The sequence below is a fragment of the Scyliorhinus canicula genome, chromosome 1 (assembly GCF_902713615.1).
Source record: "Scyliorhinus canicula chromosome 1, sScyCan1.1, whole genome shotgun sequence".
Taxonomy (NCBI): domain Eukaryota; kingdom Metazoa; phylum Chordata; class Chondrichthyes; order Carcharhiniformes; family Scyliorhinidae; genus Scyliorhinus; species Scyliorhinus canicula.
The window spans coordinates 155,548,303-155,571,710 of record NC_052146.1 but is presented as its reverse complement, the minus strand read 5'-3'; the positions used below and the strand labels follow the sequence as shown (position 1 = coordinate 155,571,710).

Here is a 23,408-nt window from a genome sequence, read left to right as displayed (position 1 = left end):
GTGGCCCTTTGTCAAAGGTAAAAGACATTTTAGATTATTATTAATTGTGGGCATCGAGAGATATGGATCAGGGTCAAGGCATAGATCAGCAATGATGTAACTGAATGGTGTAACAGGCTTCAGTGATTCGTTTTGTTTTTTATGATCACAGGTCCTGTGCTGTTCATGCAATTTTCCTTTAAAGTCAGAGGAGCTTGCAGTGGATCCTCCCAATGCATACCAAGACCTTATTTTCTTAGGTTGGAGCCAACACACACTTCAGGGGCAAGGTACCTTTAAAGTACCTTTAATCTACATCTATTCAAGCCAAAATAGATTTACTTCACCCATCAGCCCAACCGTAAAAAGATAATTAAACACAAAATCCTTTCACCTTATGCAAAGCTTCCACTACCCGTACCACATCATAGAATATTGCAATTGTTTCACGCTCACTGAGCCTCTTCTCTTTAATGACATAATGTTGTAGATTGATGAGATCTGCAGTTTTGTCGCTAAAGTCATGGGAACAGAGGCAGTCCAGAACTAAACAGATCCTTTTCTTCATCCTTCGTACAAGCTTGCTGGATTCAAACTCTTCTACTGCAGCCCTATCCTGGAAAAGAAAAGATATTGAGAATCAGAACATCTTCTGAGGCAGTATGTACACTGCAGACATAGGAGGAGAACTCTGGTTTCAGAACATTTTGGTAACATTTGTGAACACAATATTATAGTTGAAAACTTATTACAAACACCAGAATTTACTCAAATTCTCCAGAATATATCAAATTTGCTAAATGCATTTATTAATGTTACCCCTCGGCAATAAATTCCACTTCAAAATACCCATTCTCCTCCCACAGATCTGAGACGCACTGGTTCTCACAGCTTATGAACTGCAGAGAATCTATGCTCCTACAATTTCCAGACTGTTAACCTGTCCTCAGAATAGTCCTTTGAGAATACGATGCCCTTCCAAACAATGGTATTTGACTTCTTGAATAGCATGCACTAGTCAAATTAAAATGTAAATGTTCACAGTAATTCGCATGCGCAGGACAACTAGTTGGAAAAATAAAAATGAAGAACTGTAAATCAATCATAACCAACTTCAGATCCCCAAAGTGCATAAATTGAACCCTTATTGTACTGTTGATAACTGGGTTTAAAATAGCTTTGCTTTCTGCTGTTAAATGAATATATCAAAACGAAACGCTGAAAACATTTGACTTTTCAATGTAGCCTCATTTCCTGAACTACCTTATAACGGCTCATGCTTACGAGTGTGTTTCCAAGTGCCAAACAGAAACCAGGGAAGGAGAAGAAAATTCATTTCAACTCTTCGGGGGCCATCTTCTAAGGGCCAGCAAGCAATCAGGCGAACACTTGCCTGTCCCGAAGTGGGAAGAAACCTTGTTAGCGCCCGTTGTTATTTCAGGACTGGTAGGGGTTTATCACCCTCGGTTCTCGACTCGGAATTATGGTCGAGGATAAAAGTTGTGACTTTGGCAGGGCGTGTCAGTGAGAGGGAAAGAAAGGAAGAGACTCCAAAACGAGTTTCAAACTTATAATTTACTTAACACCAAAATCAACCTCTCCAATATCCCATCACACATGAATAAAACTTATGCTTTATCTTATTACTACGCGAGAAAAAATACTAATGGGCACAGCTAAAATCTTCCTTTACACAATTTCTTAGATGAGCAAAAGATTACCGGAGTTTAAAATGCTACCTCCCTCCCTTGCCTCTACTCCTATCTTAGGTCGGGAACTTCAACAAGTTAGCTGAGGATACTTACAATCCTAGCCCCCGGGGGCGCTGTCGTCTCCGGGTGCTTCCTTCCTTGGGTTGAAAAAGGTGCCGGCTGATCTTCCCTCGTGTTACGATTCTACAAAAACCTCGAAACTTCTCCTGCATACTCTTTGAAAGGTCAATTTCAAAAGCTGACTCCGCCCCCTAAGCAATTTCAAGGACAATGGATTTCTGGACACTGGCAGTTTCGGTTTTTCCTGAAACTGCCTTACCCTGTTGTTTGTCGATTTCAATGTCCTGTTTAATGCTTGTCGGCCAGTTTTAAAGCTGATCTCCATCTCCCTCTGTTCTTCTGGTGATTAGATCACATCGGCCAGTTTGAACGAACTGTTAATGTTTGTCCAGAGCTTCCTGAACGATATCCCATCAACAGGTTGGGTCTTTTGATTTCTGTTATGGGGCCAATTTGCGTGGCCTGTGTCTTCCTGCTGGGCTGTTTTCTCCTCGTCTGCTGATCTCCATCTCCCTTTGTTCTTCTGGTGATTAGATCACCGGTGCGTCTGTGTCTTTGCTGCACCTGGATTCCTGTGGTTCGCACCTTTCCTGAGCCCAATCCACAGGCAGGTTAGGTTAGTCCTGCCAAGCCTTCTGGGAGGTTTTGTCAGCTTGCAGCCAGAGTTGACCACTTTAAAATGTCAGGTTCCTCCTAAGTCCTTTTAAAAATATGGAGGATTGCCCTGAAACTTGCAGACTAACCCAGTTGAAGGGTCTCAACAAGTATGTTGCCCTCTTGACAGATTCAGTTCTGCCTAAGTATTTGACAATCATTGAGAGTTTTTGAAATAAATATTAGAATCACAGAACCTCAGGACAGCACGGTGGCACAGTGGGTTAGCACTGTGGCCTCACGGCACAGAGTTCAATCCCGGCTCTGGGTTACTGTCAGTGTGGAGTTTGCACATCCTTCCCATGTTTGCGTGGGTTTCGCCCCCACAACCCAAAAATGTGTAAGCTAGGTGGATTGGCCACACTAAATTGCCCCTTAATTGGAAAAAAAAATGAATTGGGTACTCTAAATTTATACAAAAAAAAGAGAATCACAGAACCTCGACTACAAAGGCTTTTAAAAAGGGCGCGAGAGGTGAGCCAGCCGGGACTTTCAAACGAGCGCGAGAGGGAGAGCCAGCCGGTACCGATCCCGTTTTTCTTTTAATATAAGGCGGGAACCGGAAGTACGACCCGTGGACTTCTGGGACGGTTTTTTCCCCCCCTAGCCAATACATTCTGGTGCAGAGGAAACCCGAGACACTACACGTATAGTGTCTCCCACCCGCCCTCCTCCTCTAACCTAATAATAAGACCCATTGGTGTGAGCAGGTAAGTGCTATATTATATTATTATTTTTTATTTATTTTATATTTGTTAACCAGAACTTGGTTGGAACTTAGAGGGATGGCAGGGAAGGCAGTGCAATGTTCCTCCTGCAGGATGTTTGAGGTGAGGGATGCCGTTAGTGTCCCTGCTGATTTTACCTGCAGGAAGTGCAGCCATCTCCAGCTCCTCCAAGACCGAGTTATGGTACTGGAGCTGGAGTTGGGTGAACTTCGGATCATTCGTGCGGCAGGGGGGGTCATAGATAGGAGCTTCAGGGAAGTAGTTACACCAAAGACTGGAAATAGATGGGTAACTGTAAAGAGGGGCTGGGAAGAAGCAGTCAGTGCAGGGACCCCCTGCGGTCGTTCCCCTGAGTAACAAGTATACCGTTTTGGATACTTGTTTGTGGGGGGGGGGGGGGGGGGGGGGGGGGAAGAGAAGAGAGGCTTACCAGGGGTAAGCCATGGGGTATGGGCCTCTGGCACGGAGTCTGTCCCTGTTGCTCAGAAGGGAAGGGGGGAGAGGAGCAGAGCATTAGTAATTGGGAACTCAATAGTCAGGGGCACAGATAGGAGATTATGTGGGAGCGGGAGAGACTCACGTTTGGTATGTTGCCTCCCAGGTGCAAGGGTGCGTGATGTCTCGGATCGTATTTTCCGGGTCCTTAAGGGAGAGGGGGAGCAGCCCCAAGTCGTAGTCCACATTGGCACTAACGACATAGGTAGGAAAGGGGACAAGGATGTCAGGCAGGCCTTTAGGGAGCTAGGATGGAAGCTCAGAGCGAGAACAAATAGAGTTGTTATCTCTGGGTTGTTGCCCATGCCACGTGATAGTGAGACGAGGAATAGGGAGAGAGAGCAATTAAACACGTGGCTACAGGGATGGTGCAGGCGGGAGGGATTCAGATTTCTGGATAACTGGGGCTCTTTCTGGGGAAGGTGGGACCTCTATAGACAGAATGGTCTACATCTGAACCTGAGGGGCACCAATAACCTTGGGGGGGAGGGGGGGATTTGTTAGTGCTCTTTGGGGGGGGTTTTAAAACTAATTCAGCAGGGGCATGGGAAACTGGAATGTAGTTTTGGGGTACGGGAGATTGAGAGTATAGAGGTCAGGAGCACAGATTTGACTTCGCAGGAGGGTGCCAGTGTTCAGGTAGGTGGTTTGAAGTGTGTCTACTTCAATGCCAGGAGTATACGAAATAAGGTAGGGGAACTGGCAGCATGGGTTGGTACCTGGGACTTCGATGTTGTGGCCATTTCAGAGACATGGATAGAGCAGGGACAGGAATGGTTGTTGCAGGTTCCGGGGTTTAGGTGTTTTAGTAAGCTCAGAGAAGGGGGCAAAAGAGGGAGAGGTGTGGCGCTGCTAGTCAAGGACAGTATTACGGTGGCGGAAAGGATGCTAGATGGGGACTCTTCTTCCGAGGTAGTATGGGCTGAAGTTAGAAACAGGAAAGGAGAGGTCACCCTGTTGGGAGTTTTCTATAGGCCACCTAATAGTTCTAGGGATGTAGAGGAAAGGATGGCGAAGATGATTCTGGAAAAGAGCGAAAGTAACAGGGTAGTTGTTATGGGAGACTTTAACTTTCCAAATATTGACTGGAAAATATATAGTTTGAGTACATTAGATGGGTCGTTCTTTGTACAATGTGTGCAGGAGGGTTTCCTGACACAATATGTTGACAGGCCAACAAGAGGCGAGGCCACATTGGATTTGGTTTTGGGTAATGAACCAGGCCAGGTGTTAGATCTGGAGGTAGGTGAGCACTTTGGAGACAGTGACCACAATTCGGTGACCTTTACGTTAGTGATGGAAAGGGATAAGTATACCCCGCAGGGCAAGAGTTATAGCTGGGGGAAGGGCAATTATGATGCCATTAGACATGACTTAGGATGTGTAGGTTGGAGAAGTAGGCTGCAAGGGTTGGGCACACTGGATATGTGGAGCTTGTTCAAGGAACAGCCATTGCGTGTTCTTGATAAATACGTACCAGTCAGGCAGGGAGGAAGGGGTCGAGCGAGGGAACCGTGGTTTACCAAAGAAGTGGAATCTCTTGTTAAGAGGAAGAAGGAGGCCTATGTGAAGATGAGGCGTGAAGTTTCAGTTGGGGCGCTTGATAGTTACAAGGAAGCGAGGAAGGATCTAAAGAGAGAGCTAAGACGAGCAAGGAGGGGACATGAGAAGTCTTTGGCAGGTAGGATCAAGGAAAACCCAAAAACTTTCTATAGGTATGTCAGGAATAAAAGAATGACTAGGGTAAGAGTAGGGCCAGTCAAGGACAGTGGTGGGAAGTTGTGTGTGGAGCCTGAGGATATAAGCGAGATACTAAATGAATACTTTTCGTCAGTATTCACTCAGGAAAAAGATAATGGTGTGGAGGAGAATGCTGAGACCCAGGCTATTAGAATAGATGGCATTGAGGTGCGTAGGGAAGAAGTGTTGGCAATTCTGGACAAGGTGAAAATAGATAAGTCCCCGGGGCCTGATGGGATTTATCCTAGGATTCTCTGGGAAGCCAGGGAGGAGATTGCGGAGTCTTTGGCTTTGATTTTTATGTCATCATTGGCTACAGGAATAGTGCCAGAGGACTGGAGGATAGCAAATGTGGTCCCTTTGTTCAAGAAGCGGAGTAGAGATAACCCCGGTAACTATAGGCCAGTGAGCCTCACGTCTGTTGTGGGTAAAGTCTTGGAGAGGATTAAAACAGATACGATTTATAATCATCTAGATAGGAATAATATGATTAGGGATAGTCAGCATGGTTTTGTGAAGGGTAGGTCATGCCTCACAAACCTTATCGAGTTCTTTGAGAAGGTGACCGAACAGGTAGACGAGGGTAGAGCAGTTGATGTGGTGTATATGGATTTCAGTAAAGCGTTTGATAAGGTTCCCCACGGTCGGCTATTGCAAAAAATACGGAGGCAGGGGATTGAGGGTGATTTGGAGATGTGGATCAGAAATTGGCTAGTTGAAAGAAGACAGAGGGTGGTGGTTGATGGGAAATGTTCAGAATGGAGTTCAGTTACGAGTGGCGTACCACAAGGATCTGTTCTGGGGCCGTTGCTGTTTGTCATTTTTATAAATGACCTAGAGGAGGGCACAGAAGGTTGGGTGAGTAAATTTGCAGACGACACTAAAGTCGGTGGAGTTGTAGACAGTGCGGAAGGATGTTGCAGGTTACAGAGGGACATAGATAAGCTGCAGAGCTGGGCTGAGAGGTGGCAAATGGAGTTTAATGTGGAGAAGTGTGAGGTGATTCACTTTGGAAAGAATAACAGGAATGCGGAATATTTGGCTAATGGTAAAATTCTTGGTAGTGTGGATGAGCAGAGGGATCTCGGTGTCCATGTACATAGATCCCTGAAGGTTGCCACCCAGGTTGATAGGGTTGTGAAGAAGGCCTATGGTGTGTTGGCCTTTATTGGTAGAGGGGTTGAGTTCCGGAGCCATGAGGTCATGTTGCAGCTGTACAAAACTCTGGTACGGCCGCATTTGGAGTATTGCGTACAGTTCTGGTCGCCTCATTATAGGAAGGACGTGGAAGCTTTGGAACGGGTGCAGAGTTGATTTACCAGGATGTTGCCTGGTATGGAGGGAAAATCTTATGAGGAAAGGCTGATGGACTTGAGGTTGTTTTCGTTAGAGAGAAGGTTAAGAGGTGACTTAATAGAGGCATACAAAATGATCAGAGGGTTAGATAGGGTGGACAGTGAGAGCCTTCTCCCACGGATGGAGGTGGCTAGCATGAGGGGACATAGCCTTAAATTGAGGGGTAATAGATATAGGACAGACGTCAGAGGTAGGTTTTTTACGCAAAGAGTAGTGAGGCCGTGGAATGCCCTACCAGCAACAGTAGTGAACTCGCCAACATTGAGGGCATTTAAAAGTTTATTGGATAAGCATATGGATGATAATGGCATAGTGTAGGTTAGATGGCCTTTAGTTTTTGACTTCCCATGTCGGTGCAACATCGTGGGCCGAAGGGCCTGTACTGCGCTATATCGTTCTATGTTCTATGTACAGTGCAGAAGGAGGCCCGTCGTGTCTACACCGACCTTCTGAAAGCACACCGGACTCCCACCCTATTCCCACAAGTCCATATAACCGTTGGCTACTAAGGGAGAATTTAGCACAATCCACTTAACCTACACATCTTTGGACTGTGGGAGGAAGCCGGAGTACCCGGGCAAAACCCACTCAGACACTGAAGAAAATGCAAACTCCACACAGACTGTCACCCAAGGCCGAAATTGAACCCAGGTCCCCGACGCTGTGAGGCAGCAGTGCTAACCACTGCTGCCCCAATGGGAGAAATAATTTGCAGGGGAAAAAAGATGACATTATCAAGGGAAGAATGCTTTTCACTAACAAGCAGGACAGCAAGAGTAAGCGTGCATGTGCTTTAATACAATTACCTGAAAGAGACCGTGGTGATGTACCACTCCATCTTGATTGGGAAGCAAGGACAGAAGTGAGTATTCTGTATGCAAAAGCATCTTTCCTTGTCTTTCTTCCTGAGTTTCCATTCTCTCACCTCTATCTTCAAGCGTGAGAATCTAAGGGGGGGGGAGGGGGCAAGAGTCATAATTCAATTATTTATTGCAGTACTCTGTTCATTTTACTGTCTGTTTTCTAGTCTAATGCAACTAGCACGCAGAACTAACGTGCTAAGCAAATAAGTTACTCATTGATTCTTAGTAAAGCAACGGTCAACAAATTTTCTCCCAGATATGCATCAAATCACAAATTCACCACAGGACATAGCCAATCCCAGCTCTGCACTCAAGCTACTTGCTCTAACCCCATTTCCAACCCCCCCCCCCCCCCCCCAAGACCCCTCTCTCAAACAACTAATAAACTCTTTGTGGAAACTAAATTCTGATCCCATCTTTACATGCTTCCAACCCCAAACTTATGCCTGTTTACAGATTCAGTGACCAGTGAAATAATTTGATTATTTCTGGTGAATATTCCACTATTGAAGACAGTGGAAGTGCATCTTTCAATAATTTTGCATATCATGCAGAGTTTCCACACGTTTATATTTCATTCTCTTTTAAAATACAATCCAGAATCTTATTTGCCATCCACCCACCTACAACCATGCTCTTAAGTGCTGTCCATTTGCACTTTCAGATCTGTCACCGTGTTTGACAATTTGTCACATTTTTTTTTAATGTTAGAGCAAGCCACCAGGCAAGCAGTTGTCTTTTTAACTCTTTCATGGGATGTGGGCATCACTGAAACGTCAGCATTTGTTGCCCATCAGCAACTGCCCTTCATTCGAGTGGCTTCCAAGGCCATTTCCGAGGTTAGTTTGGAGTCAACCGAAATGCTGTGGGTCACGTGTAGACCAGACTAGGCAAGGGTGGCAGAATTCCAGATGGATTTTACGACAAATCAACATAGGTTCCATATACTGAGACTAGCTTCTAATTCCAGATTTTAAAAAATTGCATTTATATCCCACCAACTGCCATGGTGGGATTTGAACCCATGTCCCCAGGGCATCAGCCACAAGTCCCCCATCTCCTTCACAGTTGCAGAAAGGACAGAAATTAGAAAGGGCACAGCCTAATTACTATCACAATACTGGGGATAAGACATAAGAACCCAAATAACTATGTTTTGTAATGCATCACGGTATCACAGGTTTCCCTAAGAGACTCTGCGTTTATTTATTCTAAAGCAAAACTAACGTCAACAGTCATTCAGACCATTAAGACCTGGACCGTACCAGCAAAGAAGCTCCAAAGCTGAACTAAATTGCATCTTCCACCTAATGGTTTGAGGCAAGGTCAAAGGAGTGAGAAAAGAAATAGTCGAGCAGTAACTGGATACAACAGTAATATTCACAAACGAATAGGACAGACTTTTTGGTACATAATGATAAATAAATACCATGCGATTGAAGTGTGGCCTCCGATCACCACCTCTTCTAGGTAGGGATCCTAAAAGCAGTGTAGCTGTTAATAAAAGGAGACCAAAATGGCCTTGAACTAAAGCTTCACCCAGCTCTTTTTTTTTTATACAAGTTTAATATTTCCCTTTTTAATAAAAAATGAGAAATGTTCATGCAATGAAATTAAACTCCCTGTGGCCTAATTTCAATTGCAAATGACATGTAAAGAAGAGTCTTCAGTACAAGTAATGATCCAACATGTATAGTTTCCACAAAAATTTGTAATTTTCCTTCAATGTGAATACTTTGTAATATTCAAAAATAGGTGATTAGCATCTTTGTTTACACAAAATCCAATCTAGTTGTTGTTCACACTGGCAACCGCTATATACTTTTCTTGTTTTAAAAAAAAAAACAATTCATCACTTTGAAATTGCCCCCACAAATAACACTACCAGCAACAAACTTGTAATCACTCGGGCTTTGCCTTTAAAATGGACTCTTTGGATAAGTTTGAAAATGAAGAAACTTTAATTGAGTTGTTTGGTCTCGAGTTCAGTTGGATGTAGGTTGAAAGTTTTCATACGCCAACCACTATGTTGCACTGACATCCTCGTGAGAATGGTACTTTGGACTCGGAATGGTGGCAAAGTTTAGAATTGAAAATAGAAGCATTTGTGTTCTTCCACAAGACAAGACATTAAAGAAAATGTTGGGAGGCTTTCTTCACTCACTTTTAATTGATAGAAGTCATCTGTTCCATCTTTTCTTGCCAAACACTGAACAATACTCTGTACAGGCGAATTTCCCAAACGAGGACCTAACCAAGAGAAATAAAATTGTTTTAAAAAAATAAAACGCACAGCCCAGAGATTCCTTTCAATTTAGTGGAAGCCTATGACTAACTCACAATTACATAAAAGACTTCCCCAATGTGAAGGACTTCTTACTCATTTTAAAAATCAAGGTTATTTGGTATAATAAGTGCTGCTGGGAACAGCTCAGAGAATGACTAATCCGTTTTTGAGTCACTAAATAGCCATAAAAACAACACGCAGCAGACAAGTCCTGCTGGAGGATGAAGCCCATTTTCCAAACCCTTTTCAGACACAGCAAAGCCAGTATATTGTTCATTTCAAACATTGTTTCATATTAAACAGAATGCCCAAACAAATATTTAATTATCGTATATACTTGCGTATCCTTCGATCTCGCGTATCATGCGACCCCTAAATTTTCAGCCCAAAAACATGCTTTTATAGTATACCTCATGTATCATGCGAGTCACTTTTTTGACATGACAGCTGACACTCAGGTAAGTTTTCCGCCGACTTCCGGTGGCAGTTATGCAGCAATAAGCCACACATGTGGGAGCTCCCGTTTTAAAGAGATTTTTCGGCTCTTTTGAGAGCCCAAAACGGAAATTTTTCGACGTCTCCCGGTGGGGGAAGGTGTGCTGAACGACTTTCCCTGCAGTCCATGCCTCGAACTCGGAGTGGAAAGATGGAAAAAACAGCAGCAGCTCCTCAGAAAAAACGGGGGAAGGGATCCAAGATGGCCACCGACAGAGCTCCAGGGGAATGGAGACTCTGGGCCCAGGAACAACAAACTGATCTCCTGCGCTGCTTTAAAGAATTCAAGGATGAAGTACTGAGCTCTCTGCAGGAAACAAACAGAAGGCTGTCAGAGATTCAGACCACCCAGGGTGCTGCCATCAAGAAGTTGCAGACGCAGGCCATTGAACGAGAGAAGGAGGCCGTGGTCCTCGTGAGTAAGGTGGAGGGGCACGAAGCACTCCACAAGAAGTGGCAGGAACGCTTCGAGGAGCTGGATCACCGCATGAGGCGGAAAAACCTGCGGATCTTGGGCCTTGCGGAGGGGCTGGAGGGATCGGACCTGACAGCCTATGTGGCTGTAATGCTGGGTTCGCTAGTGGGGGCCGGGTCTCTCCATTTGCCCCTGGAGCTAGAGGGAGCACACAGAGTACTGGCCAGGAGGCCTAAGGAGAATGAACCCCCGCGTGCGGTGCTGGTGAGGTTCCACCGGTTCAGTGATCGGGACTGCGTGCTGCGCTGGGCCAAGAAGGTGAAGAGCAGCAATTGGGAGAATGGGGTAGTGCGGATCTACCAGGACTGGAGTGCGGAGGTGGCTAAGCGGCGGTCCGGATTTAATCGGACGAAAGAGGTGCTTTATAGAAAAAAGATAAAGTTCGGAATGTTGCCGCCCGCGCGCCTGTGGGTAACTTATTCGGACCGGGACTATTATTTTGATTCCCCGGAGGAGGCGTGGGCCTTCGTGCGGACGGAGAAACTGGACTTGAACTAGGGGTTGGGGGTTGCGAGGTCGGCTGTAAGATATTAGTGCTGGATTCGGCTGTTGCTGTGTTCTCTTTTTCTTCTGTTTTTTTCTTCTTGTTTTAGTACTTTTGCAATTTTGATATGGTTATTTACAGGGGGGGTTGTTCTGCTATGTTTTTGTTTTTGTGCTTGGGGCATTGTTTGGGCTGTGTATCTTGCGGGGAGAGTCGGGGGGGTATGTTGTATTCTATGTCGGAGTGGGGGTATGGAGGGGGGCTGATATTTGGGAGCTGCGTCCGAAGGGTGTGGTGGGGCAGGGCGAAAGCGCGGGCTTTCCTCTGGTTTCCCGCGCTGCAGGGCTGGGGGGGCGGAGATGGTGACGGGGGAGGTGGGGCCTTAACTGGTTCTTCCCCGCGCTGGAGTGGTGCCAGGAGGAGGGATAGATTGGGGGATGATCCCACTTCGGGAGGGGCCGGGCTATTGGCGGGAGTTTCCGGGGTCAGCAGAAGTTAGCTGACCCACGGAAGTACAATGGAGGACGGTTCGCGGCTGGGAGGGTTCCTAGCCTGGGGGAAGGGAGGGGGGGAAAAGGGGAATACCGGGTTGCTGCTGGTAGGGTCAAGAAGGAGCTGGTGGGGGCTGGGGGGACAGAGGTGAGGGGTTGTCGCTATGGGGACGGGGTCGAGCAGGGGACGCTGGCCTGGGGCGGGCAGTCGACGGGCTATGGCTAGCCGACGGGGGAGGGGGGCGGGACGCCCTCTGATCCGGTTGGTCACCTGGAATGTGAGAGGGTTGAATGGGCCGGTGAAGCAGTCAAGGGTACTGGGTCACCTGAAGGGGCTAAAGGCGGATGTGGCAATGCTTCAGGAGACCCACCTGAGAGTGGCGGACCAGGTCCGCCTGAGGAAGGGATGGGTGGGGCAGGTTTTCCACTCGGGGTTGGATGTGAGGAACCGGGGAGTGGCGATTCTGGTGGGGAAAAATGTGTTGTTTGAGGCATCGGAGGTGGTGGCGGATAAGGGGGGTAGGTATGTGATGGTTAGGGGCAGGCTACAAGGAGAGACGGTGGTACTGGCTAGTGTGTATGCCCCAAATTGGGACGATGCGGGCTTTATGAGGCATATGTTGGGACGGATCCCGGATCTGGAGGCGGGAGGCCTGATCATAGGGGGGGGACTTTAATACGGTGTTGGATCCTTCACTGGATCGGTCCAGCTCTAGGACGGGTAGGAGGCCGGCGGCGGCCAAGGTACTGAGAGGGTTTATGGATCAGATGGGTGGAGTGGATCCATGGAGGTTTGAGAGGCCGAGGGCACGTGAGTACTCTTTATTCTCCCACGTACATAGGGTCTACTCTCGGATAGATTTCTTCGTGGTGAGTAGGGGACTGATTCAGAGAGTGGAGGAGGCCGAGCATTCGGCCATTACAATCTCTGACCACGCTCCGCATTGGATAGAGTTGGAAATGGGGGAGGTGCGAGACCAACGTCCGTTGTGGCGGTTGGATGTGGGGTTGTTGGCGGAGGAGGAGGTGTGTAGGAGGGTCCGGGCAAGTATTGAGGGGTACCTTGAGGTGAATGATACGGGGGAGGTTCAGGTGGGGATGGTCTGGGAAGCCCTGAAGGCAGTAATTCGTGGGGAGCTGATATCCATCCGGGCACACAGGGAGAGGAGCGAGAGGAGCGAGAGGGATAGACTGGTGGGAAAGATGCTGGAGGTGGACAGGAGGTATGCAGAGGCACCAGAGGAGGGACTGTTGGGGGAGAGGCGCAGCCTGCAGGCTAAATTTGATTTGCTGACCACTAGAAAGGCTGAGGCACAGTGGAGGAAGGCACAAGGGGCAGTGTACGAACATGGTGAAAAGGCGAGTAGGATGCTGGCTCATCAGCTCCGTAAGCGGGATGCGGCTAAGGAGATTGCTGGAGTGAGAGACAAGAGTGGGAATGTGGTGCGGAAGGGGGTAGAGGTGAATGAGGTCTTCAAGGACTTTTACGGGGAACTGTACCAGTCGGAGCCAATGGGGGAGAGGAGGGGAATGGAGAGGTTCCTTGACAGGCTTTCTTTCCCGAAGGTGCAGGAGGAGAAGGTGGAGGGGCTGGGTGCGCCGATTGAGCTGGAGGAGCTAGTTAAGGGGATCGGGCAGATGCAGTCAGGGAAGGCACCGGGGCCGGATGGGTTCCCGGTGGAATTTTATAAAAAGTTCGTGGACCTCGTGGGCCCCTTGCTGGTGCGGACACTTAATGAAGCGTGGGAAGGGGGGACTTTGCCCCCAACGATGTCACGGGCGCTGATCTCGTTAATTTTAAAGAAGGACAAGGACCCCCAGCAGTGTGGGTCATACAGGCCCATATCTCTCCTCAACGTGGATGCTAAGGTGCTGGCAAAAATCCTGGCCACCAGGATAGAGGACTGTGTGCCAGGGGTTGTGCATGAGGACCAGACAGGTTTTGTGAAGGGAAGGCAGCTGAACACGAATGTGCGGAGATTGCTGAATGTCATTATGATGCCGGCGATTGAGGGGGAGGCAGAGATAGTGGTGGCGCTGGATGCGGAGAAGGCCTTCGATAGAGTGGAGTGGGGGTACCTATGGGAGGTGTTGGGGAGGTTTGGATTTGGTGAAGGGTTCATTAGATGGGTACGGCTGTTATATGAGGCCCCGATGGCGTGCGTGGCTACGAATAGGAGGAGGTCGGAGTACTTCCGGCTTTACCGAGGGACCAGGCAGGGTTGCCCCTTGTCCCCCTTGTTGTTTGCACTGGCAATCGAGCCGCTGGCGATGGCATTGAGAGATTCAGAGAGGTGGAGAGGCTTGGTGCGAGGTGGAGAGGAACATAGGGTGTCGTTGTATGCCGACGACCTGTTACTGTATGTGGCGGACCCGGTGGGAGGGATGCCGGGAGTGATGGAGTTACTAGCCGAGTTTGGGACCTTCTCAGGTTATAAATTAAACTTAGGCAAGAGCGAGGTGTTTGTGGTGCACCCTGGAGACCAGGAGGAAGGAATTGGTAGGCTCCCGCTTAGGCGGGCAGGGGAGAGCTTTAGGTACCTGGGGGTGCAAGTGGCCAGGGACTGGGGGACTCTCCACAAGCATAACTTTACCAGACTGGTAGATCAGATGGAGGAGGAGTTCAGGAGGTGGGACATGCTGCCATTGTGGTTGGCGGGGAGGGTGCAGTCCGTCAAAATGACAGTGCTTCCGAGGTTCTTGTTCCTTTTTCAGTGCCTGCCCATATTTATCCCCAGGGCCTTCTTTAGGAGAGTGACCGGCAGTATTCTGAGCTTTGTGTGGGCACATGGGACTCCAAGAGTGAGGAGGGTATTCCTGGAGCGAGGAAGGGATAGAGGCGGGCTGGCGCTGCCCAACCTTCTGGGGTACTACTGGGCAGCCAATGTGTCAATGGTGCGTAAATGGGTGATGGAGGGGGGAGGGGCGGCGTGGAAAAGAATGGAGATGGCGTCATGTAGAGGTACAAGCCTGGGTGCCATGCTAACGGCACCGTTGCCGCTCTCCCCCAAGAGGGTTACCACGAGCCCGGTGGTGGCGGCGACCCTAAGAATCTGGGGACAGTGGAGACGGCATCGGGGGGAAACAGGGGGCTCGATGGAGGCTCCACTGGGTGGCAACCATCGGTTCATCCCGGGGAACACGGATGGGGGATTCAGGGGATGGCAAAGGGCGGGCATCAGCAAATTGAGGGACCTGTTTATTGGCGGGAGGTTTGCGGGCCTGGGGGAACTGGAGGATAAATTTGGCCTTCCCCAGGGGAACATGTTCAGATACCTGCAGGTAAAGGCGTTTGCTAGGCGGCAGGTAGAGGGATTCCCTTTGCTGCCCTCGCAGGGGACGATGGGCAGAGTGCTTTCGGGGGTGTGGGTCGGAGAGGGGAAGCTGTCTGACATCTATAAGGTAATGCAGGAGGTGGAGGAGTCGTCAGTGGAGGAGCTGAAGGCTAAATGGGAGGAGGAACTCGGGGAGCAGATAGAGGATGGGACTTGGGCGGAGGCGTTGGAGAGAGTCAACTCCTCCTCCTCATGTGCGAGGCTTAGTCTCATCCAATTTAAGGTGCTGCACCGGGCCCACATGTCCGGGACTAGGATGAGTAGGTTCTTCGGGGGTGAGGACAGGTGCACCAGATGTTCGGGGAGTCCTGCGAACCACGCCCATATGTTCTGGGCATGCCCAGCACAGGAAGAATTCTGGAAGGGGGTGGCGGGGACGGTGTCGAGGGTGGTTGGATCCAGGGTCAAACCAGGGTGGGGACTCGCGATTTTTGGAGTTGCGGTAGAGCCGGGAGTGCAGGAGGCGAAAGAGGCCGGTGTCCTGGCCTTTGCGTGCCTAGTAGCCCGTCGAAGGATTCTGTTACAATGGAAGGATGCAAGGCCCCCAAGCGTGGAGACCTGGATCAGTGACATGGCGGGATTTATAAAATTGGAAAAGGTCAAATTTGCCCTGAGAGGATCAATACAAGGGTTCTATAAACGATGGCAGCCTTTTCTGGACTTCCTGGCTCAGAGATAGGTAACTGGGTCAATAGCAGCAGCAACCCGGGGGGGGGGGGGGGGGGGGGGGGGTTGCATTATTGTAGTGTTTATTCTGTAACTTTATAGTGGGTTAATTTGCGTTGTTGTTAAAATGCTGGGTTGTTCATGGGGATGGGGTGAATGTATATGATTGTTAATATTATTGTTATTTTCGGCATTTTACTAAGGTGCTTTATTGTTGTATAAAATCAAAATTTCTCAATAAAAATTATTTTTTAAAAAAAGGTAAGTTTTCCGCCTAAAACTGCCGAATGAGAAACAGCTGTTTTGCTGTTTCTAATCACGGAACTAAACCCGATAATAAACAGTCACAGTACCTAACAGCTGACACAATCGACCCTTAGCAAAAATGGAGAAAAGATCAGCGAAGAAATATACAGCCAAACTGAAACTGCAACTTGTTGCCGAAGTGGAACAAAGCAACAATGTTAAAGCTGGAAACCTGTTTGGTGTCGGAAAAAGCTGCGTCCGAAACTGGAGAAAGCAAAAAGAACAATTGATGGGAAGTCCTTCCTATAAATGCACAAATCATGGGTCCCGGATGGTGTACGCGGTTCATGAAAAGACATGACTTTGTGTTAAGAAGAAAAACAAAAATTGCAGAGACTCCCAAAAGAATAAGAAGAAAAAGTGTTAAGTTTTCATAGATTTGTTATCAAACATCGCAAAGCTAACAGCTATAATTTATCGTGCATTGGAAACATGGATGAGACACCCATGAATTTTGATATGCCATCAAACTCAACCGCTAATAAAGTCGGCGAAAAAAGTATCTTTATCAAAACTACAGGGCATGAAAAGACACATTTTACGGTTGTACTAACGTGTATGGCAGATGGGACGAAACTTCCTCCAATGGTCACCTTCAAACGGAAATTAATGTCCATGAAAAAGGTTGGATGAACGATAATGGCTGCATGATTTGGCTGAAGAGAGTTTGGGAATCAAGAGCAGGTGGTTTACTACGCCAAAAAAGTTTACTTGTTTGGGATATGTTTAGGTCACATCGAGTGGATGCCGTTGTGAAAGCTGTTTGCGAAGCGAACACCGATATAGCGATCATTCCAGCTGGCTTGACTAGCGTCGTTCAGCCACTTGACGTATCCATCAATAAGCCATTTAAAGACAATCTAAGGAAGAAATGGAATGACTGGATGATGGAAGGAGAGAAATCATTTACGAAGGGGGGGGAATATGAAGGCTCCGGATTTGGCTCTATTGTTTGTGGGTAAAAGAGGCATGGGCTGGGATAGATGGCGATTTGATCGTTAAAGCATTTTAAAAATGTGGAATAGCAAATGCTTTGGATGGAAGTGAAGATGATGCTTTATTCGAAGATGTAGGAGAAGAGGATGAAAATATTGAAGACCTGGAAGATGATCAGTATGACGACTGCCTCGATGAAGAAGAATTCCAAGCTTTATTTGACGATGACAATGAAAGCGAATTCGAAGGATTTTAGTTCACCTGCATTAGTTTGTTTTAATGATGTTTTTACATTTTAATAAATGTTAAATAACCAATGTTTTCCTGTTTCATATATCATTATGTTCAAAAATAAATACCTGTATAACAGTTTCATTAACTACTTGATGCTATGTTACTTATCTTGGCCAGCATTTCACACCCGCGATTTTTGTACCTCACGTATCATGCGACCCCCGAAATTTAGGCTTCAAATTAGGTGCTCAAAAGTCGCATGTTACGCGAGTATATACGGTACATTTGCTTTTCTCCTCCACTGCTCAGGGCACCTATGGATTTGCAGGCACTGGTCCTGCACCTGAATTTTGTAAGACTCAGTGCTGACGTGCGTGGCATGCTGCTCAACTGCACATGACATCCAATCTTAATCATGCCATCAATCAACACTTTCAGCAGAGTTCACAAGACTCCATTTGTAATCTCTGCTGGCGTATAGTCCTGCAAACACCGCATCAGAATGTCACCTCACCAGAAAGTCCACTTCTCACGAGTCTGGACATTGCCAATATTAGCAGGGTAGGGCAGCACGGTAGCACAGTTGCTTCACAGCTCGAGGGTCCCAGGTTCAATTCCTGACTTGGGTCACTTGTCTGTGCGGAGTCTGCACATTCTCCCCATGTCTGTGTGGGTTTCCTCCAGGTGCTCTGGTTTCCCCCCACAGTTCGAAGATGTGCAGGTTAAGTGAGTTTGGCCATGCTAAAGGTTAGGTGGGGTTACTGGGTTGCAGGGATAGGATGGGAGAAAAAAATGAAAATCGCTTATTGTCACAAGTAGGCTTCGAATTAAGTTACTGTGAAAAAGCCCCTAGTCACCACATTCTGGCGCCTGTTTGGGGAGGCTAGTACGGGAATTGAACCGTGCTGCTGGCCTGCCCTGGTCTGCTTTCAAAGCCAGCAATTTAGCCCTGTGCTAAACCAGCCCCTTCGGGTGGAGGTGTAGGCTTAGATAAGAGTGTTCTTTCCAAAGGGCCGATGCAGACTCAATGGGCCGAAATACCTCCTTCAGCACTGTAAATTCTATCAGAACACTGCTGAGTGCATGGTCTGCCAAGTTTTCAGCAGGGTTGCTCTAATGTTCAGGAGCCAAACCTCTGGTCAGCTTTTTCATTCAGTCCGTACACTGAGCCTATTCTGTTAATTAGCTCCATTGATGTTTAGTTGGTAATACAAGTTGGTCTTCCAGCCACAGAAACCAAAAGGTCCCAGGTCCAAGTTGATCTTAAACAAGTACTTTTAATAGCCTCATTTTCAAAGTGAGTGAAGGGGGTCGAATAACCTCGGGTCCTGCTCTTGATCACAATCAAGTACATGAAATTTTCCATGTCAAGTGAAGAGATTGGGTTGGCATAATCTGTTAGCAGTCACCATTTTGACTTGTTCATGAGGAAGCAACAAACAGCACATCGTAGAGAGAGCCTCTGAAACTTAACCCAATACAAGCTGGGGGGGGGGGGGGGGGGGGGGGGGAGAGAGAGAAGAATTTGAGTTTATTCTCGTAGATCGACAAACTCACCCAAGATGAATGGCCCAGCCCTTTTGCTGTTGCTTCCGGAGATCCCTGCACAAAGAGCCTTGGATCGAGCTGAGGATTCACCGGCTCCTCTGTCAGCTGCTCTCCTCTTCATCCTGCAGTCTCCACTCTAGAGAAAATTAAACATTTTAAATCATCTGATTCGCTGGGGTTGAGTCAACTGACCGGTATTTTAAAAAGGACCCTGACTAGCCAGTTCATCAAGTCACAAGTTAAACACCTACTTTCGACACACAAATTAATGCCCACTACAAGGCACTCAAATTAACTTGGCAACTCAGAGAAGCAGAGACACTGACGCTGCAGGGAAGCAGTACAGTTGGTATGATGCAACCAGCAATTCCCAGACATGAAAAGGAACAGTGAGTAATCATCACAGAATCTCCTCAGTATCAGTGGGCAGGTCTTTGTGGAATTCATGAAAAAGCCTGCGCCATGAATTGTGTCATTACAAATTAAATTGTAAGGGAAGCCTGGCTTTCAGCAAAACATGCTGTTTTACCCTTCAAAGAAGCCATTAAACAGGTTCCCAGTAAAACTGTTCAGCCCCGTGTTTTTCCTTTATTCTTGCTGTCTTCTGCCTATCACAATTCTTCCCCACACCGCTGGCTCGCTGTTTCCTTACAATGTGATATTTTAATGCTTTTTTCTTTGATTTTGAGCCGAAGTAAATTACTACACGCAAAATAAAACCTGCAATCCCACCTCTCCGCCCCCCCAATGACTCAAAACCCAACATGTTGACAGCAGTAAAATGATTTCTGATTAGATCAAACCGGTCAGTTGAACAATTACATGTGGTTTACTTTCCTTACTTGGTTAAAGTTAGTTATCAAGACTTATTTTTTTGTTCAAGTTAAATAGAAACTGGGCGATGCCTATTTGGCAATCTCAAGTTGAACTAAAACAGATTTAGCCGTTCTAAAGTGACATTTTACTGCAGTCAAGTTTCAGACAGCTATGTTTTCACTGATTTAAAAGCTACAATACAGCACAATTTACATGAAAACAGGATATGACTGATTGAGAGAAACCGACTTTCAACAACAGTCTGAACCTTTCACTCAGCTGGCTCAGTCTCTGGATCTGCAATAGGGGCTAGTTTAGCACAGGACTAAATCGCTGGCTTTGAAAGCAGACCGAGGCAGCCCAGCAACACGGTTCAATTCCCGTAACAGCCTCCCCGAACAGGCGCTGGAATGTGGCGACTAGGGGCTTTTGAAGCCTAATTGTGACAATAAGCGATTTTCATTTCATTGCAATCCAGCCTCTGAAATATCACTGCTTGAACTGTGAACCCTGGAGAGGGAGCATGGGCCTTTGAGCAATAAAAGTGTAATTACAGTAATTAATACACATGTTCCTTTGTCCCAGTTTTCAAGAATACATTTTCCAATTCTGTGGCAACTTCTGGAGAGTCTGCACTGCCTCCCGGGTATTGGGGGGGGGGGGGGGAAAGAAGAGAGCGAGAGAGAGGAGGAAGGAAGAGGGCGAGAGAGCGAGAGCTGCACTACTAATCCAGAGACCCAGACTACTGCTGTGGATCCCAGGTTCAAATTCCACCACTGCAGGTGGTGAATCTGAATTCAATAAAATCTGGAATTAACAGTCTAGTGATTGGATTAGATTTGTTCATCGTCACGTGTACAGAGGTACAGTGGAAAGTATTTTTCTGCGAGCAGCTCAACAGATCATTAAGTACATGAAAATAAAGGGAAATAAAAGAAAATACATAAGAGGGCAACACAATGTAACTACATAACACCAGCATCAGATGAAGCATACAGGGTGATGACCATGAAACCATTGTCAATTGTCATAAAAACCCATGTGGTTCATTAACAATGTCCTTTAGGGAAGGAAATGTGACATCCTAACCTGTTCGGGCCTATGTGATCCGAGACCCACAGCAATGTGGTTGACTAACTGTCCCTCAAGAGCAATTAGGGATGGGCAATAAATGCTGGCACAACCTGCAATGCCAACATCCCATGAACGAATAAAAACATTTTTGGAACTCTTTCTGCTATTTTGCTCTTGGCTTTTGGAGTGTTTAATAAGTAATATTTGTTTAATTTTGATAAGTTCAAAGGAGGGAGAAGAATTATACAATATCAAAATGCCTTTGTGCACATGTCAAAGCTCTATAAAAAAAATTACATGAACATTTATACATTTTACACTTGCAATCCTTACACCAATGGAACCTATGTTCACATTGCAGCACAGCTCATTAAAAAGCCAATTTTAATAGATGTAGAGTTCCCATATTTAAGTTTTAAATATTTCAAGGCAATGCTTCTTCATTACAGACCTGCTCTAGTTTTGGGTCTTGCTGTCTCGTGTCCGAGACTTCAATTCAAGTTCACATTTACTGCAGTACAAATTTCACTTCGATTTCTCCATTCAGGTTTATTGGGCAACCAGATGATTTCATGCATCAATTGGCTATTTATTTCTCAAGGGCAACAGTGACTAGACGCATTTAAATTTTCCAAGAAATCGCAGAAAGCTTCTCAAAAATGAGCTGCATGTTCCCACATAATCAGGCCACCTAAATGAAAATAAGTGATGCATCAATGTGCCGACCAGCAGAATGTTTCGAGGCATACGAAGGGCTGTCATGCCCCGCTGCAAAAAGCTGCACAGTTCTGGTGTTAGGCCAGAAATTTTAAATTCTGTTACTCTCCTCAGATGCTGCTTGACCTGCTAGTATTTCCTGCACTTTCGCTTTTTATTACACATGGGCCAAAAGGGGGTAGAACCAATTTAGGAGAGATAAGCAAATGCCTGGCTTTGTCAAAATAGTTATTAAGGATGGGAGAGATATGAAGAAGCAAAGGGGGTTTATGGGAAGGAGTTCAAGAGAATAGGGGCAAGGCAGCGGAAGAGGTTTGCGAGTGTTGGATCCCAAGAACTAGAAAGTGGGTGACGTTACAAATTTGCTGCACTGATAGCAGAATGGGAATAATGAACACGATTATAGTACAGACCAGGATAAATGGGTTTGATTATTCAATACCTTAGAAGTTCTGGACGAACAGGGAAATCAGAGGATGGCAAGAACAATGATGGAGAAGTAAAGTTGCTCCAGATTCCAATGTACAATTTCTAGTTTCAAACCAGTAGAGCAGCATGATGAATTCCACCATGCATCGCTTAAAAGCCAGCTGGACACCAGCACCCATCATGTAAAAGCTTCATGTGATAAATCTAGCCCTACCAACTCACCATTTTTTTGTTAAATGAAAGTAAATCACTTGACTGCAGCAAGTGTAATTTTAGCTTGAAATACTGAGCATCATTTGCAGCCTCTTCTATTCAAAGGATGAGGCAACATACTTCCATTTTCATGTTTGATTTTCCCCATCAATACTCCTACCCCTCAGGCAAGTGGGTCAAAAACTTGAGATCACAGATTCACGATTACTGGCAAAAGATCTAGAGAGGAGGTGGTGAGGGGGAAAGAAGCTTTCACTCACAGCTGTTGAGATCTGGAACATTACTTGAAAAAGTACGTGAACCAAATATCACAAGTAATTTTAAAAAGGGATTTGGACAGGTACTCGAGGATGAAAAGCTAGAGTTATAGACAAAGATGATGCGAGACTAAACACAGCTGCTCCAACAAAAAGAAATGGTCTCCTTCTGTGCTGAGCGGTCTGATTCTGCAGAACCTTGCGTAGTATCTTACTCGAAATAGGAATGGTAATGAATATTAGTCGTTTATTCCAAGGTAACCAAGTACAAGGAGAAGGAATGGAATCTGAACTAGCCAGGACATCCAGCACATTCACAACAGTCAATTATTTAAAAAAAACACAAGCAAGGGAATCAGAGTTCCACTCAGCTGTCTAGCAGACAGAATATGGAAAGAGTAAAAATAAAATTTTCAAATGAGGGTCGACAGTAAAAGAGCTTAAATCAACTGGTTGAAGCAGCTATTGAAAATAATTTTTTTTTTTTAAAAAAGACTTGAAGACAAAAATTATTCAATGAAGCTACAAAATGGAAATAAGTGGGCAGAAGTCTGCCGACATGTAAAGGATTTTAAAAAGTGTTATAAACATCGAATGGGGCGCTTTCCCCAAGGCCAAGACAAATTCCCCTTTAAATATTTATTCAATTTTCTTTTGAAAGTTATTGAAACTGCATCCACTATATATTCAGACCGTACCTGCCAGATCACAATACTTGTGCAAAATAAAGGCTTTCTGCACATAATGGTTTTTTTTTTTGCTAGTTACCTCTGCATCTTCTGTTAATCCAACCGACAGAGCAAACAGTTTCTCCTGATCTACTCTATTTAAATTCTTGAATTTCCCCTTCATGGGCAGCACGGTATTGTGGATAGCACAAATGCTTCACAGCTCCAGGGTCCCGTGTTCGAATCCCAGCTTGGGTCACTGTCTGTGTGGAGTCTGCACGTTCTCCCCATGTGTGCGTGGGTTTCCTCAGGGTGCTCCGGTTTCCTCCCACAGTCCAAAGATGTGCAGGTTAGGTGGATTGACCGTGATAAATTGCCCTTAGGGTCCAA

General features: G+C 46.4%; 1 protein-coding gene across 4 annotated transcripts in view; it reads right to left on the bottom strand.

The window, feature by feature from the left end:
* The window catches only part of stk40 (serine/threonine kinase 40), a 90,651-nt gene that overhangs the window by 42,411 nt on the left and 24,832 nt on the right, over positions 1-23,408 (bottom strand). For all 4 annotated transcript variants that reach the window (XM_038801429.1, XM_038801410.1, XM_038801438.1 and 1 more), the window contains 4 exons: positions 18,854-18,980; positions 9,752-9,837; positions 7,531-7,671; positions 374-595 (listed from right to left, as the gene is read on the bottom strand). In XM_038801429.1, the coding sequence (XP_038657357.1) occupies positions 374-595; positions 7,531-7,671; positions 9,752-9,837; positions 18,854-18,980 (576 nt within the window). The remainder of the gene's footprint in view (positions 1-373; positions 596-7,530; positions 7,672-9,751; positions 9,838-18,853; positions 18,981-23,408) is intronic.